The sequence below is a fragment of the Nanorana parkeri genome, unplaced genomic scaffold (genome assembly GCF_000935625.1).
Source record: "Nanorana parkeri isolate BGI_ZX_2015 unplaced genomic scaffold, ASM93562v1 scaffold318, whole genome shotgun sequence".
NCBI lineage: Eukaryota > Metazoa > Chordata > Amphibia > Anura > Dicroglossidae > Nanorana > Nanorana parkeri.
Genome location: NW_017306586.1, coordinates 289,003 through 306,153, shown reverse-complemented (window position 1 = coordinate 306,153; position 17,151 = coordinate 289,003). Strand labels below are relative to the sequence as shown.

The 17,151-nt window shown below is 42.9% G+C and overlaps 1 protein-coding gene across 1 annotated transcript in view; it reads right to left on the bottom strand.

Moving 5' to 3' along the window:
• RAB21 (RAB21, member RAS oncogene family) overlaps positions 1-16,443 on the bottom strand; it is an 18,103-nt gene extending 1,660 nt beyond the window's left edge. Inside the window, exons 1-6 of the mRNA XM_018558063.1 lie at positions 16,202-16,443; positions 6,353-6,412; positions 4,664-4,771; positions 4,130-4,193; positions 2,294-2,348; positions 2,122-2,210 (exon numbers count right to left, since the gene is read on the bottom strand). Coding sequence (XP_018413565.1) covers positions 2,122-2,210; positions 2,294-2,348; positions 4,130-4,193; positions 4,664-4,771; positions 6,353-6,412; positions 16,202-16,354 — 529 coding nt within the window. The 5' untranslated portion in view covers positions 16,355-16,443. The remainder of the gene's footprint in view (positions 1-2,121; positions 2,211-2,293; positions 2,349-4,129; positions 4,194-4,663; positions 4,772-6,352; positions 6,413-16,201) is intronic.
• Positions 16,444-17,151: the final 708 nt, after the last annotated feature.

The following is a 17,151-nucleotide window of genomic DNA, read 5'->3' as shown; positions in this document are numbered from 1 at the left end:
CACCATTGAAAGCTTCTATTTCTGGATCATTCACACCAGCTGACCACCAGAACAATTGTTTTCTACCTGCCCCATTCACACAACAGAGGTGTGAGCTGTGGTGCACTACACAATAATGCTGCATGTTTTGCACAGTGCAGTTCACCACACCGCTGTGCGGGGACCTGAATGAAGTGTAGAAGTTTCAACACTCAAAATAAAAGTTTTTAAAAAACAAATGTAAAAAAAATGAGTCTTACTTTACAACAACTCAAGGCACTGCACCTTACCACTGCCTTTTCAGTGGCCACTAGCTGCACGGTTAATTGCAGCATTTTACCATGTGACTAGTCTAATCCAGCCCTTAGAGGCTTTTCTTTCTAGAAGCGCTTTCTCTTGTCACAGCTCTGTAACCATCCCTATGGAAAGGCACTGGTAGATGGGAGGAGTCATTGTAAAATGAAGCTGTGCTTTGCCCATGTAGGAGCTTTTCTACCCAGGTTTATTCAAAGGCAGCAGAAATGGGGTGCTAGACCGTTTACAGCAAACCATCACCATCAGATTTTACTGTAAAACAGTCTGAACTATGAAGGGTTTGCTGATCACCTGCCATAGGTAAAATAACCGTCCTAATTCTTTAAGCCCAAGAAACATAACACCATATCCTTTTTCAGCTACTCCATTATGCATGTAATAACCTAAATCTGCAACTTCTAAAATGGAGCTTAGATAACCTTGTAGCAGGGCTTATTCAAAATGCACTTGGAATGTGCCAGCAAAAGTCTAACAGGATATACAAGGGCGATTATGTGTTCTATACTCATGGGAATTCATGCTGCACATTTTGTAACTGTAGCTTTGTTTCAGTCGTAGAGCAATTCAAGGGACAACATTCACAAATATACCGGACGTACAACAATCAAGTTCCCTTATTAAAAGGGATACTCCTGGAAAAAAAAAAAAAAAGATTGAGGCTTGCTGGGTTCAGCTAAATACTCTCTAATGCTTGGTATACTATGTCCGGAGAACTGCTGGGGGTTTTTAAAAAAAATCTTAGTATCCATGCTGGAGTCTGGCTGGCCATACACTGTTAGAATTTCAGCTGATTCACAGGAAATGGCCCAAATTTCCTACAGTAGGTGGACCTAACCAGCTCGACTAAAGATGCTCAAAACATCTTTCGTCATAAGAGGAAGGCCAAAGGTTGTTGGCCGAACATTCACTGCAGTCACTGTTCATGTATTACGCTTGTAAGCGTTGATGGAGGAATCTGGAATGTTGTTTTCGTCGTTTAGCACGCGGGTTGAACGAAGAAAATACTGCAGTGTATGGCTAGTTTTATGGTGGCTCCGCTCTATGGAGGAGCAACCCTTGGACAGCACCCTTTGAATGAAAACTGAACAGGGTAACCATCCCAGTCAGTGTTAAATGGTTTGCGTCAACCCTCTAATCGACACTTTTACTGGACAGTTAAAGTTGAAAAATAACAGTTACCGGCTGATTCACCAGGTTAAATGAAGGAAGTTTAAATGTGGCCAGACCGAGAGCATTCTATGAATATTACTGGGTATTGAGTTCTTATAGGTATATTAAGCACCAGCGATTGTTGATCAAGGGAATATCCTATTGCCTTATGGGACCATAAAGGAATTATTTTCCCCTGTTGGAGCAAATTGAACCATGCTTTATAGGGTTTTTCTTTTTAACCTCCCTTTGGATCAACAGAGGGTAGCTGTGGGCATAGCGTTCTGTTCAGGCTTTTCTTCTCTTTTTTTTTTCTCCTTATCTCTATAGGTTGAACTCGATGGACTTGTGTCTTTTTTCAACCTGACTAACTATGTAACTACTGACATATTGCAAGGGACAGGTCTTATTAACAATGCATTTTCATAAAGCTCACATTGACTTCTATGGGCCCTTGACGCACATTGATGGATGAAAAAACGTACCTGAACTATTTTCCATGACACGCCTGCACAGCAATTATATGAACCAGACCCACTGAAAAACTATGCGATGGTAAGAGCCATGTATTTGTAACATACGCATTCTGACATATAGGTGTGAACTGAGCCTTTTAGTGTTTCTTCTTCATTGTAATGTGGCCGATATAGACCCCAACAACCAGATACTGGTACTTACTTTTACAAAGATCAAGGAATAACTCTTCAATTCCCTTATTCTGCTTGGCTGAAGTATGGTAGTGCTTGGCACCCACAGATTCTGCATAACTTTAAAACAAAATAAGCAAAAATTACTTCACAATGCTTAAATCAGGAAATCATCTAAAACATATACAAAAATAAAAACCTACCTTTCTGCTTCCTGAACAGAGACATGCCTCTCTTTTTCCAAATCTACTTTGTTACCTGAAAAAAAAAAAAAAAAAAAAAAAGCTGAAGTCAGGATTTATACATTGCTACAAGAGAAGGCTAAAGAAAGAGACCACTTCAAGCTACCCCCTTTAAAAATTATTATTTAGATCAAAATATCAGTATATCATAAAAAGTAATTAGATAGATATATTATCTCCAATGTAATAACCTATAATCCACCATCCCCACAAAATATTTGAAAACAGACCAGTCATGCCATCCCAATCCCCTAATTCCTACCTGGCAACCCACCTGAGATTCTGATCCGTTTAGTACCCTTCTTCCTGTCTATATGATCATGAAAAGGAATCCCATCACCCATGTAGTATCATTAGCACAGCCCCGTATACATATACACAAGGCCATACTTGGGATTCCTTTCCATGATCATACAGCCAGGAAGTTAACCCACATGAGAGTAAACAGAGTGACTGATAGCAGAGCTGGGGCTGATGGACAACAGGGTCTGATTTTCAATATTTGGTGGCGATGGTAGAGGATAAGGTTGATATGTTTTGGATTGTATAAACACTTTTTGATACACTGATAATCTGAAATAAATGTATACTTCAGAAAGGGGGCAGCTTGAAGTGGTGTCTTTCCTGAATATTCACTTGTAGTAGTAATAATTGGTTTGTGTGATGACCCATGCCCTAAAAATGGGAAACAAGCCCCCCACTGCCCCATCTAAGTATAAAATGTTTTTGAGCTTTGCAGCCCTCTGGTTTTCACTTAAATAATTTAGAGCCAATGGATGCATAGGTCCAGTCAATTTGCAATGATACGGTATATAACCGAATATGAAGGTACTCGACACCTTTAAATGGTAAAGAATGTTAAATTGGATTTAAAGTGAAGCTTTCCTAAGAGAAACATGGGGGCTGCTGCTATTGCTGATTTCTCTACTTCGTTCAGTGTGTTACATTTATTATGTGATCAATATCACATTATGAAGAATTAACCTCCTAGAGTGTCCTTTGCATACAGATTCTTCTGCTTTAGTTGACTTGCGATTATGATGATCCTCTGGTTCTATTATATTGAGATCCACAGACCTAGAATAAATATGCATATGAGGAAAGTCAGAACAGCCTGAATTTTTGTCAAATATAAACATGTTCTGGGTGAGGGACTCAAACCACCGAGTCAGCATCTCAGCCAAGAAACAAGTATTTGGAAAATAGAAGTTAACAATGACAACCTGTTTCCCTCAGGAAAGGATTCCTTAATTGATTAAACATTGCCTATTTTAACCCCAACTACCACATCTAATCTTTTTTTAAAAAGACAAAAAAACGCCGAAACCCTTTTCCTGTTATCAGCTCTACAATTCCTGTGGATCTTGGTCTCGGCATAGAGCTGGGGAGGTTGGGTCATGTCATGTGTCAGACGCCCGGGACATGCAGTTTCGGGCGCCGGGTGAGTAGATTTTTTATACATATCAGCCGAGCTCCCGACAAGATCACCTGTATTAAATCAAGTGGCGGCGATCGTTGTGATGGTTTTCGGGGTCCCCCGCTCCTCTGGGGGACAGTGACCAGGGCATAGGAGCTCACCATAGGGCCCCTTGAGCAGACAAAGAACTTCGTTCTTCGTCTGCTCTGTGTGATTACTGAGACCGTGGTGCTGTAATCACAGCGCCACCTGTCTCAGCTGTCACTGAACTGCAGTTTCTGTCACAGAATCCCTGCGGCCTATGGACCGGAGTGCCTGATAGAGCCCAAAATACGGTATATGTAGTAAAATCAGAGTAGAAATAATGTAAACTTACTTACCTACTATACATAAACATATTTCATTCCCCAACATTTTTCTTAGTTCCTTCACCCAATTTTTTACCTACAACAAGAAATATTAAGTCAGGTAAAGACCACCTAAACTTTAGTTTTTTTTTTGCTCTCAAAGTAATGAACTTGCATTTTCAAGGCAACAATGTCCAGTTAAATGTCTTAAAGAAACGTACCTTATTTTTTAAAAAGGTAAATTCAGCTATAAGCTAGATTACTTCTGCACCCTGCTAGAGAGTGTCAGAAGGGGTGGGAATGACTGAGCTCTTGCATATACAACAGTCAGCTGCCGGTGGAGGTAGGTAGGGCTATTCACCAATAGGGCCATCAACACTGTCAGCATCCAAGCAGCTGCAACATCAGCAAGAGTGACAATGCTGCAGACATTTCACTACAGAGGAAGAGCGCTGTCATCCTATGGAAGGTACTACCTATCCAACGGTTCCACTGGCAGGATCAACAGGTATTTAAGCAGTAAAGTAACTTAAGTTTACTGTGGTGTGCAATGGTGCTCAGATTTACCTTTTGGAAAGAGTCCTCATCTGTAATATCATACACTAAAATAGCTCCATTAGAGTCTCTGTAGTAGATAGGACCGAGGGCATGGAATCTCTCTTGCCCAGCAGTATCCTGTACAGAAAAAATATTTTTTTTTACAATGATACTACAGAAGCCAATACATTTCAACAGACAATATAGGCAAGATAGTCATACCACCCCCCCTAAAATCACAGCAAAAGTCAGCAACATTAGGATTAGGTCTACTTTCATCAAAATGTGTGTTGCATATACTGTTTGTCTATAGGGATTTACAATACATTAACATATTTCAGGCCATCTCATAAAAAACACCACCTTGGTTTCAATTCAGTTGTCATGGACAGGTTTTAGATTTATTGAGACAATATTTTTATTGTAGTTAGGACTGAGAAAAAAAAAAAAGTTTTCAGATAAATATGAAATATTAACCCCTTCACAACCCATGATGGGATAATTCCATCATGGGTCCTTGGGGCCTGTTCACACGACGTCTGTTTTCTGTGCTGACCTGATCCGTACGCTCCTGCACTAAAAATGCATCCCAATGTATCCCTATGTGTTTTATGGGCTACATAAAACACATAGGGAACGGTCAGGAAATGCAAAATGCGTCAAAAACGCACTGCAGCTAACATACTGACAGCCCCACTCCGGCAAAAATAAATAAATAACTGGAACGCATCAAAAACGCAGCCAAACACATAGCACTGCGTCTGCAGATCCGCACCTGAAAATCATGTGAACAGGCCCTTAAGGTGTTTGACTCTGTTCATATTTGTAGCCAGTGGCCGGCTTTACAGTAGAAGCGATTCTGGCAACTCAGCTGTCGCCAGATCGATTCTACGGGCCAGTAAAGTGGCGCCCTCTCCCCCGCAATGTTTCCCGGCCTCCGCTGCCCCTCCTGCGGGCTCGGGACCAGCATGTCGGTTTGCCTGAAGCCAAGCAATAAGCTATTGATGTATGATCTGTAATAAGCTGCCCGGCTTCCTAATTGGTCGGAAAGCTGGCTCTATGCTCTCTCGTCACCGAGTGACAAGGGAGCCGGCTTCCTGGCCAATCAGGAAGCCGGGCGGAGTGTAAAGACTTGCTGCCCGGCTTCAGGAAGCCGGCCAATCAGAAAGCCAGGCAGCGAGTCATTACCCGGCCCCCAGCTTCCTAATAGACCAGAAAGCCAGCTCCATGCTTCCTCATCACCTGGCGCCAGTTAATCAGGAAGCCGAGCAGCGAGTCATTAGAGAAAGCCGGGGCGACGAGTCATTACACACTGCCCTGCTTCCTTAAATGGGACTTCCGGTATCTCTATTCAGTATTACTGGGGGAAAAATATCCGTACTCATACCCGAAAAACTGACATCTGTGCACCCCAAAAACCCCAAAAAAAAAAAAAAACCCACCACTGTTGCGGTCACTGCACAAGTACTGGTAGTGGAATTATAGGTTTGTCCCAAACCCCTGCTAGCAAGTGAATCAAAGCACTGAAACCAGAGGGTCAGTGAACAAAGCAACTAGCATTTCCCGAATCAAAAGTCAACAATGAGAACATCCATCTTCCTCCCATTACAGGTTTCCTTCAATTTAATCCAAACTCTTTTCTAAAAAGGAGCCTGAAACTTCAGCTTTAGGTAGTGTTACACAGTTCTAGCCTGGACAAGAACAAAATGACATGCATACCCAAATTGCAAGATTTACTCGTTTTCCTCCAATGTTCAGCTTCTTTGTCAGGAAAGATGCCTGAAGAAAAAAAAAAAAAAAAAGTATAAAATTAGACAAATATGTAGTTAAATGACAGTATATGTACAGAAGTATTAACAAAACGGATTACGTTTTCAACACGGATATACATGGGCTAACATGCAAGACAATATACAGGAAATAAAAGCCGCTCGGGTGTGCATGCTTTTGTTTGCATCCGATCTGCTTTTTGGCCCCATACACCTCAATGTGGATGCAAACACAACTTGTCTCTACCATTTATCTCTATGGAGCGTGTAAACACGCCTACAAAGTGAAGCATAACAGCCAGGGAGAAAGACAAAAAGGTAAAACACTGCAATGCACTGATGGGTAGCGTAGAAAGGTACCAAGCTGCATTTGAGGTTTTTGGCAAACCAAGGTGGGTGTAAAAAAAAAAAAAAAAAAAGGGTGCAGCTTCTCTTTAAAAGGCTCAGAAGCAACCGGAATAGGGTTGCCACCTGTCCAGGATTCACCCGGACAGTTCGGGTTTTGAATGCTGTGTCCGGGTTTCATGGCACCAGGAACCCGGACACAAGATGTCAGGTAGGCGGGGGCAACCAAAATTAAGATAGGGGCTACTGCCCCTTACTGAAAATAGTCTCAACTGTGATATTTACATATTAATGGGTGGTGCCTGTTACATATGAATAAGCCACGACTCATTCTCCCCAAAAAATGTGTCTGCGTGTCGCTAGAGTGTTCGGGTTTCGCTTGAAGTAAAGGTGGTAACCCTAAACCGGAATCATACTTCATTTGACTCACCTTAAAACACACACACACTTAGTAGAGTGAGGAAGGGTTAGAACTTTTTACAAGGTTTTTGCTGCTGCGATCCTGGCCAGACAACACGCATAGCACTCCCCTTCTCGCCCCATTTTGATTCTGGTGTCACAGGGACAGGAAGTAAGGGAATATCTCACCAATGGGATCACAGACAGAAGCCAGAAATTGTAAATCTTAAGCTTTCAGGGTGATTTGAACATAATGAAGTAGGAGGGGGACCTGCCGTCCTAATTTAAATTAGCCCAACTCCTGGGAGCAGTTTTGGCGTGATGGAAACTTAAGTTTCACACACAGTTGTCCAGCTACCTCACACCTAGCACGGTCAGAGTTTGGCTGGAAAGGAGGTTTTATTTAAAACGACTGACAGTTCTACAATAAATTACAAGAAAATTTTAGAGGGCACTCAATAAAACATTTATGAAGATACGAGTCCCTGAGTAAACTGAATCCAAAAAGTCCTCTCTACAAAGCTGTACTGTTAAAAAGTTAGTGCAATATCTTTTCTTTTGTACATTTCACGGTATCTCTGATCAGCCTGATGGGTCCAATCATGTGTTCATTTTTAACGGCTCACCCAGAAGATTAGTCATGTGAATGACCTTGGTTGTCAGTGGTTTGACTGCTCTTCTAACACATACGTGTGGCATGCCTGAGTAAACACTGGAAAATGTAGCATCTTGTGAATGCCTTATGACTTCTGACTCCTGGGTGCATGCATCCTCCTGACTACTGAACATGCCCATTATAGGGCTGCTTTGTGACTGGTATACCAAAGATACAAATCAATAATGTTTGTTTCTACCAGGCTAAAACGATATACAAACTGCAACTAGTACTAATAAAGCTAAATGGTATTTCATCATAGTTTATCTACAAGGATGTTCACCAAAAACTACAATTACAACCACATCTGTATAGGAGGAGCCGCAGCAAGATTTCTGCCCATACTACAAATGAACACCCCCCAAAAACAGGGGTACACCAGTCGCCGCTCAGGTAACACCTTTGCCACTACTGCACACCTGGGGGGATCCCCGTCTGGAGCCACACACACACAGGAGGATGGTTTCCCTCCCTGAATGACGGAGGGGAACCTTGGCCTATTCTCGGATGGGGGTCCGATAAGGGATCCCTGTATGCGTTGCAGCAGGTAAGTCCTGGAGTAGGTCCCAACGCATATCAGGGTTAGGCTCTGCCCTGAGGCACATAGAAAATTAGCCCTAAAAAAACCAAACATTATGATGTCCCTGTGTAGCCGGAGGAAACACAAAAAAACTGAATTGGGATGGAAGGAGGGGTCTTTTTATTTAATGTGGTTGATGTGTTTCCTGTTGCAGGCAGGTGGAGCCTTATCTCATTGGCTGTCCTGGAAGATGACTGGGGAAAATTTGCTTTATTTCCGTCTTGCTGTTGGAAGATTTCCCTCTGGTAAAATCTTTCTACCGGTGCCCTGCATAGCTTAACACATAATTTAAAAAAGGTGTGGCTTGACCTACACGTTATAGATTCTTGTGTCCACTATGTACCAGATTGGATAGAAGGGGAAATCCTCCGCACACCTTGCAGCAAATCAAGGCCTATGTAGACAATGGTACTTGTAGTGAGGAACACGGATGGCACCGTGCAGACACAATGTAGGAATTGGCTTTTCAGGGCATAAAGAGTGAGTCACTCTTTATGCCCTGATGAATAGACAATGCGTGGTCTCGAAATGTTGGCTCTTGTGATTGTGTGATGCCTATGTCCAATAAATGGACATGTTGGATTATTCTACTGAGTGCTGGTGATTCCTCTTCCTACACTATGTACCAGAAACATTCTGTAAGTAACTAGAGAAATAGGATGACCAATATCCAATGCGCCTGAAAACAGGAAGCCTGTCAAAGGAAAGGCAAATCACCCAGAAACCGCAGTGAGGGATATTTAATCAAAACTGGAGCAGACAAAATCCGGAGCATCTCTGTTCAGTTTAAATTAATTTTGATAAATACCCCTCAATGTGTTGTCTCACAGCAGCATAAAGTGAATCTGTAGTTAGAAAACAACATAGATGAACACAAGCACTCGAAGGTGGTGTCAGAAAAGCAATGATCGGTGCCTGGCCAAACTGACTGTCATGTGGGACTTGGCAGAGTGGTGACATTCTTATGCTTTATCGCAGTAATTTATCAAAGCTGGAGCAGACAAAATCTGGAGCAGTTGCCTACTGCAGCCAGCTTCTCTCTTCAGATATGCTTTGAAAATGAAGGGTGGATGCTGATTAGTTGCCATGCATAGCTGCTCCAGATTTTGTCTGCTCCAGTTTTGATACATTCCCGAGGCTTGGTTCACACCTAGCAGGCACCGTTTTAGCACGTTTGTACACGCGTTAGCAGCATACGGTTATTTGCGTGTTGTGCACATTTGATGTGCATTTTAATGCAGCTCATAAACCATTGTGGGCAATGGAAGAACGCGTCTATAAATGCACAAACACGCTCATGAAAATGTGCAACATGTTTCTGTTGCGCGTTTTTGGGCATTTCCAATGAAGTCTACGGGGAGAAAAAGCACTTTTAAACTGCCCAAAGAAGCTCCTATCTTTTCAGGCGTCTGGCATTTTCCTGGTAGGCGTTGTTCTGCTTAGGCGTGAACAGGGCCATTGATAAATCATGGGATTTCTTGTGTTGGGCAGTTAAAAGAGCTTTCCCTACCTCTAGGTGTGAACCAGGTCTGAGGGATGTTTTGTAAGACTTAGACCCCAAATTCCTCCTAAGAGCAGGAATATGTTCAATATATATGCCGAAATCTAAAAAAATCACACATTGTGTGAATGAAGCCTTCACCTCACATAATCAATTGCCAGTTCTTCCAACTTAAGCACTTAAAGGGTATGTCAAGGCAAAACGTTGCTTGTTTTTCGGCAATGCAGACAATTCTCTTAGATTCTTTGATAAAGACTGAATGTGCTTTCGATGAGATGATGAACCTCTACAAAAATATTAATAATTCAACACAACATACAAGCCACACACTATTATACAGGGAAAGCACTCTCCAGTGACTGTAGATAGCCTTATATGTTACATGTTACAATCAGCATTCATAAAACTGACTATATGGAAGTGATCTGTCACAGCAAGCAACTATCATAGAAAAAAATACGCTGCCATTAATACTTTCACTAATCAAAAGCAGGGAGATATTACAGATGGATGATACGCAAGCTGATTTCTTACATCACTGGAAAGATTTAAATGTTTAGTATTACAACCTTCCATATTCTGGAAGGGGAACAATTAATGTGAATGTTCAGGCAAAAAAAAGAAAGAAAGTGCAGTGCATCTCTGCAATACATGAATATATCCCTGTGTTTTATCCCTTTAAAAGACCCTCCAAGTACAGAAACATTTGCTCTGTTTAGTGTAATTTTAAAAAGCTTTCCGACAACCATGTAGGCAGCTCATCAGAGTGCCGGGAATGTGAATAAGACAGAAGGCAGCGGACAAAGTATAATGTTACCCAGAAGATTAGGAGCTGCGCTAGTGAAGAATAGCCGACATTTGTCACCAGGAGAGCCGCTGCGTGTATGTGCTGGCACATCTAGGTACCCGCACTTTATACCTGCTAGAAGTTCTCTCTTTGTTATTGACAATGTCACTTTAAGAACGAATACTGGACAAGAATTCAGAAATTGGCTGCACACACTATTTTTTTAAATCCAAAAAGGGAATGTGAGCAGTTATCCATAATAACTAATTGAACTGCTTCATCACAGATGAAACCCCTAACTTGTTATTAAGGACAACTGTTCCTCATTTGCTCTGCTTTTTACAAGAACAACCTCTCTGTTGCTCATAGTGACCAGATTTGCATGTTCATTCTTCCAGACATGGTTCGAAGAGAAGGAGGGTGAATCGAAGTTTCCTGTTACTGGCAATGCAAACAATTCTTTTAGATGCTTTGATAAAAGGAGACTGAATGTGCCTTCTGCGAGATGAATGAAAATATTAAAAATTCAAGCCACATCTCCACACTATTAGGCAGGGAAAGCACTCTCCAGTGACTGTAAATAGCCTTATGTTTTACAATAGGCGTTCATAAAATGGACTATATGGAAGTGATCTGTCACAGCTAGCAACTATAGAAAAAATACGCTGCCATTAATACTTTCACTAATCAAAGCAGGGAGATATTACAGATGGATGATACGCAGGCTGATTTATTACATCACTGGAAAGATTTAAATAATTTATTATTATTATAACCTTCCATATTCTGGAAGGGGAACAATTAAAGTGAATGTTAAGGCAAAAAAGGTGTAGTACATGTAGATTTCCCTGTGTCTGACCTCTTTATAAACCCTTCAACTACAGAAAAATACCGGACAATCTGCCAGAAATTAGTGTGTCTGAGTGGTGTCAGCACTGTCCAGTGTCTTTTGCTAAATTACTGAACCACTTGGGGGGAGGGGGGGATTTTCACTTTTTAAACAAACCAAAGGGGAGAAAATAATTGTTAGGGTGAACGCATGCTATAGAAGTGAACATCCTGTACAAAAATATACTGCAAAATTAATTTATCTGGGTCACAGTACACTTAGAAGTAGCCACATTAAAGTGGAACTCTGGGGCAAAACAATTCACCTCTAATGCTAGTTCTACTAGGTCTGGATGGCTGCTGGGTAAGGTAATAATCCTAGTTGTATTTATACTGCAAATTACTGTCAGCTGTTATCTTCCAGCCTTGAGACTAGGGTTTCAGCTATTAAGATATGTTATGCGCACATCTTGTACCTTCAGAATCTCGTCTCTACTGATGGTTTTGGTACAAGTGAAAAAAATTGCCATGTTTCAGAACTGCGCAGGGTCCAATCATCAGGCAATGAGTCTTAACGCCCAATGGACTGGACAACAATAAATGCTACATGTGACCATCATGAAAAACAAGACCACCAGAGAAATTTAAAAAACGACCACCCCCTGCTGTCATAATTCCATCAGAACACATACCTGAATGCCTTGTAAACAATACTACATTTGTATGCAAGTGGCTTAGTTTAGGTGTGAATTATGGATACATGGTTGCTCCTCTTGTGTACCAGTATTGTTGAACCCTGGTGGTCTAGGAGGATGACAGAACTGCTGATCAGTCCACTGGAACATCTAGTGGCTGCCGCAGACATGGCAACCAGGACGCTCAGCGTACCCGGAGGGCTGAGGAAGGCGGTTGTAAGATTTGAAAATGAGAGGGAGAAGCTGATTGGCTGCAGTGCAAATCGGCTCCAGATTTTGCCTGCTCCAGTTTTGATAAATTCCCTCCATGGTGATCTGTGAATGGACAATGTTGACCTTCCCCACCTCTTCCCTTGTCCAATCATAGCAAACCATATATTCTGTGAACAGAATACAACACCTTTTGTGAATGGAGGAGGTGGCTTTATGACATGATCCCTGCACTGTACAATAGAAGGAACTCTATACAACTAGGGCTATACTGTTAAGGCTTATTCACACCGAAAGCGTGTGCGTTCCAGAGCGGTAGCTGCTGGAACGCACCGCGATCGCTAAGAAACTTCCCCCTATTTTTTGCGTTTACAGTGGAACGGCATGCTGGCAAGTTTTGGCACGAATCCAATCGCGAGGAAGCGATGCCATTGAATACAATGAACAGACACGCCCTCTTCACTGAACACAGCGGGAAGCTTCTTTGCTATCGCGGTGCGTTCCAGCAGCTACTGCTCTGGAACGCAAACGCTTTCAGTGTGAACAAGCCCTTACTTTATTCAGCAACCATTTGGACCTAGGATAACTAGCGTTAGATGTAATTTATTTGGACTCAGCAAAAGTAAAAACAACCAAAAAAAAAACCCCCGGTTTCCCCTGCATTTTCACTTTAAGATGGACTTGTTATGTAAAGTGGCTGTGAACCATACTTAGTTAACTCAAAAAAATAAGATGAATTGTTATTGTTGACACGTGGCCTTCTGATTTTAATGATGGGTCCACAGGGTAATCGTTTCACCAGTGAAGCAAACAACTATTTTTCTGCGCCGTGACATTTGAAATCTGCCATTGAAGTCATACCATGTGACAACGAGTTCGACCACAGGATAGTAGTTTTCTTTTTTCCCTGTTCGGTGTATTTGGTAGACCTCCCACTATACGAGAATTATCATTTTATTTTGTATCTATACCCAAGCTGGTGCTTTAGAATGCAACAAATGAAACAGCACCATACAGCATTAAAATCATCTTATCCAGTCTTCTCATAATTAAAGGACCGCATCTAAACCAGTCCCCCTCAATTTTCACACCCCCAAGGAAACCCTGGAATTAAAATTTTAAGTCGTGGGGAACTCCCTACTAACAATTATTATACCTACAGCATGCGACATGACGTGATCAGCAAGTTGAAGAAAAACATCAATAAAAGAAAATGGATTGTGGTGTCCCAGAGTATTTGACACCCAGGGGGGTGATTGTAGAAGGGACCCCCCTTAAATTAATGGTCATTGTAAAGGGAAACCCTAACATTGGTGGTCATTGTTAATGTGCATTCAATTAAGGCAGCCTATGGAACTTAGTGGGCTTCTGACACACAAAAACATTCCAATTATAAGAAAGGTCACAATTTTTGCCACAATGCACCATTGCGAGTTGCAGTGTGCTGCCATGCTTGTGCGTGGGGGTGCTACTCAAAATGCGCCGATTCCGCAAACATGCAGGCAAGCTGCAGCTTTCTGTCAGCTATCTGCAAGAGACCCACGCCATATCTGCAAGTGTGAGATCCTGCAAACTGCCTCTTGCAGTGTGTGCTGTAGACATCCCAGGAGGCAGCAGGGTCCAGATACAAGGCAAAACAAATGGTATTTCCTTTAGTTGAGATTCCCAATCTCAACTAAAACATTGCCCCATAATTGTGCCATGCTACTGTCCCATTACTTACTATGTGGCTGGTTCTATGCAATGCAGTTTAGGGTGTAAGAGAAAAGGTATTGCCTGGCTTACACAAGTACATTACCATGCGTGCTGCATGTTCACAAAACAGTGTAAATTTGGAACAACTTACATGATTATGGTGCGTCTAAAAGAAAAAAAAAAATACAGCATGCTGCATTTTTTTCATGCCGCTACACGCAGCAATACATGGAAACACAGGGATGCGCAATTTCTATCGCCAGACACCCGGAACATGAAGTTCCATGCACCAGGCAGGTGTTTTTCGTCTACATTTAGCAAGCAGGCATAAATGGGGAGCAGGGAAGCTGCCGCTTGTTTTGTACAAGTGATCTGGGTGGCTGTACAGCCACCCAGATCACTAGTACAGCCTGCTTGTTCCCCGTGCCAGCTTCCCTCTTTGGTTTTCAGGGTCCCCCCGCTCTTCTGGGGGACCCGGGACAACAGCAAATTACTTCATGAGGGAGAGTTCTCCGATCTGCCCTGTGTGATCAGCGAGACAGGAGCGCTGTACTCCCAGCCTTCTGGTCTCAGCTGTCACAAGCCAGGCAGCAGAGGAGATCAAGCACAATGCTGTGCTCAATCTTTTGTATTGGAGTCCAATAGGGGGGACAGCTAGTTTAATTATGGAGGCATCTCTCCATAAAGAGAACCGGTCACTTCCTAAAGCGATCACATATGGGCTCATTAGCCCTTTTGTGATAGCAATAAAGTTAAGTAACAAGAGAAAAAAAAAATACATCATAAAGTATCTACATTAAAGGGTAATCTGCGAAAATGGAATTACCAACTCAAATCTGGCCTCCGCTCTACTCACTTTTCACTGAACGGTCCTTACCCTCCAATGGTGCGGGGTGTACTATCTATACTGCCGTCCAGCATAGCCCTGCACTATGGCTTTTGAATTTCGCTAGCAAATACTCATTGGTCAGGCAAATGCACTGACCAATGAGAAAAGCATTGCTACATGGTTACATACGATTTTGGTAAAATAATAATTTTTTGTATCACCACAAGTGAATTTCTCTTATTTTACAGTTCACTCCTAAAACTAGGGATGTTCAGATACCAGTGCTTGGCATTTTCACAAGAACTATCAGAGTTCCAGCTGGGAATGGGCCCTGGCGCTCCACCACGGTCCTGAAATCATGGTTTTAGAAAAACTGTCACATGACACTAAACAAAAATGTATCAGTACTTGTATCTGTAAGGCTCTGGTCACACCTAGGCGCATCGAATATGCGCGCTTGGCTGTATCCCAATGGAAACGCGCTACAAAAAACACAGCAAAGAAGCTCATGTACCTTTTCAGGCGTAGGCCTTTTTGTAGCGCGTTCAGACGGGCTGAAATACGGCAAGGTGTGAACCATACCCATAGAAAACAATGGGATTTTCATGTTTGAGCGTTTTGTAGAGTATTCGTAGAGCGTTGAACGCGCTACAAAACGTACAAGTGTGAACCAGGCCTAAGTACTTGGACAAGTCATAGGGCTGGGCTATGTTGGACTGCAGTATAGTCAGTCAGTCTCTCTCTCTCTCACTCAGGAGCTCCATATGCTTCTTAAAAATGACAGCTGCCTCCTAACTTTTACATTTTTCTCTAGTCTAGTTTTAGACCTGGAAATGGATCTGTACTTGTACCAAGTACGTTACTTGGTATGTGAACATCCCTACCTGAAACAAGTCTCAATTAAAAGGGAGTAGCAAAAAAAGACACATACAAGAAAAACACATGCAAAATAAAAATAACAAAATGCCATGTAGTGTAAACCAGGCCTTACACCACCCAACATCACAACTAAAGGGGCAGTCTGCTATTCGGGGTAACCTATGAGTTGTTGACATGAAGTTGCAGTCAGATCAACAGGAGTTTCCAAACAGAGCAACAAGTCATGAGTGGACGAGCTGCCGGTACACTGTGTGCTTGTACACCAGACACTGAACTATGATGACACTTTCCTAGGATCTGTGACCATGACACAACCTGGACAGTGACCATACACATTGATGAGCCCCCGATCTCCCCCAGCACACACACACACAGGAGGCCATGACGCACACGCACCTGCAGGGTGGTGATGTGCTTGTCGTTGAACTTGTTCTCACAATATCGCAGCACCAGCGATGTCTTGCCCACACAGCCCTCCCCGAGCAGCACCACCTTGAACGAGTACGTCTTGCTGCCCCCGGCTCCGCCTCCTCCTCCTCCAGCCGCCATGGGCACCACTCAAGCTGGTAACACGGAGCCCAGGCTATACCGCTGGCCGTACGACGCAGTCCCGGGAAGCGCCCCTGTTTACCCAGACACCCGGAACGATGGTCAGCTGACCGGCTGCTTTATGACAGGCCAAGGTCTCTCTGGTTGCCTATACACCTCCCTCTAATGGCGGCTTCTTCCTCCTACGTCACGGGCACACCACGTGATGTGTTCGAGACACTAGCGAGGAGGTGGACGGCCTGGGGGAGTGGTCAGTCTGGCGAGGGGCGTGGTTTGCTGTCCTATCGCTGTACAGTGCGGTGACAGTGCTGGTTTCGTTTCAGCGAAAGCAGTCAAGGAGGGAAATTCCCCGGTGTGCTGCTGGAGAGAAACCTGGCTGCCATATTGTCCACACATATGTCACAGAACATAACAACAGCACTCAAATGAGACTGGATAGAATGGAGAGGTTTTAGAACACCTGTCAGGTTTTTATACCTGTGTCCTGGTTGGGGAGACTCTCCCCCTCTATTTGTCATGTCAGCGAAAGTCACAGAAAATCCCAAAGTTTGGGCTGTCACCAGAACAGGAATAGATGGGGAAATCTTCCAACGGGGGCACTAGTTCCGGTGACCACCAATGAGTTCCCTCTCTTTTGAGAGAATTTCATCTCACTTCCTTTGTGGCTATCAGATAGGAAGTGAAGGGACATCTCCCCAATGAGAAACAGACTTTTAAAAATAAATATAACCCTTTTGTACATGTTTTATAGGTCGTAACTAGTGACCTCAGGGCTCCATGCAAGAATCCATGAAGGT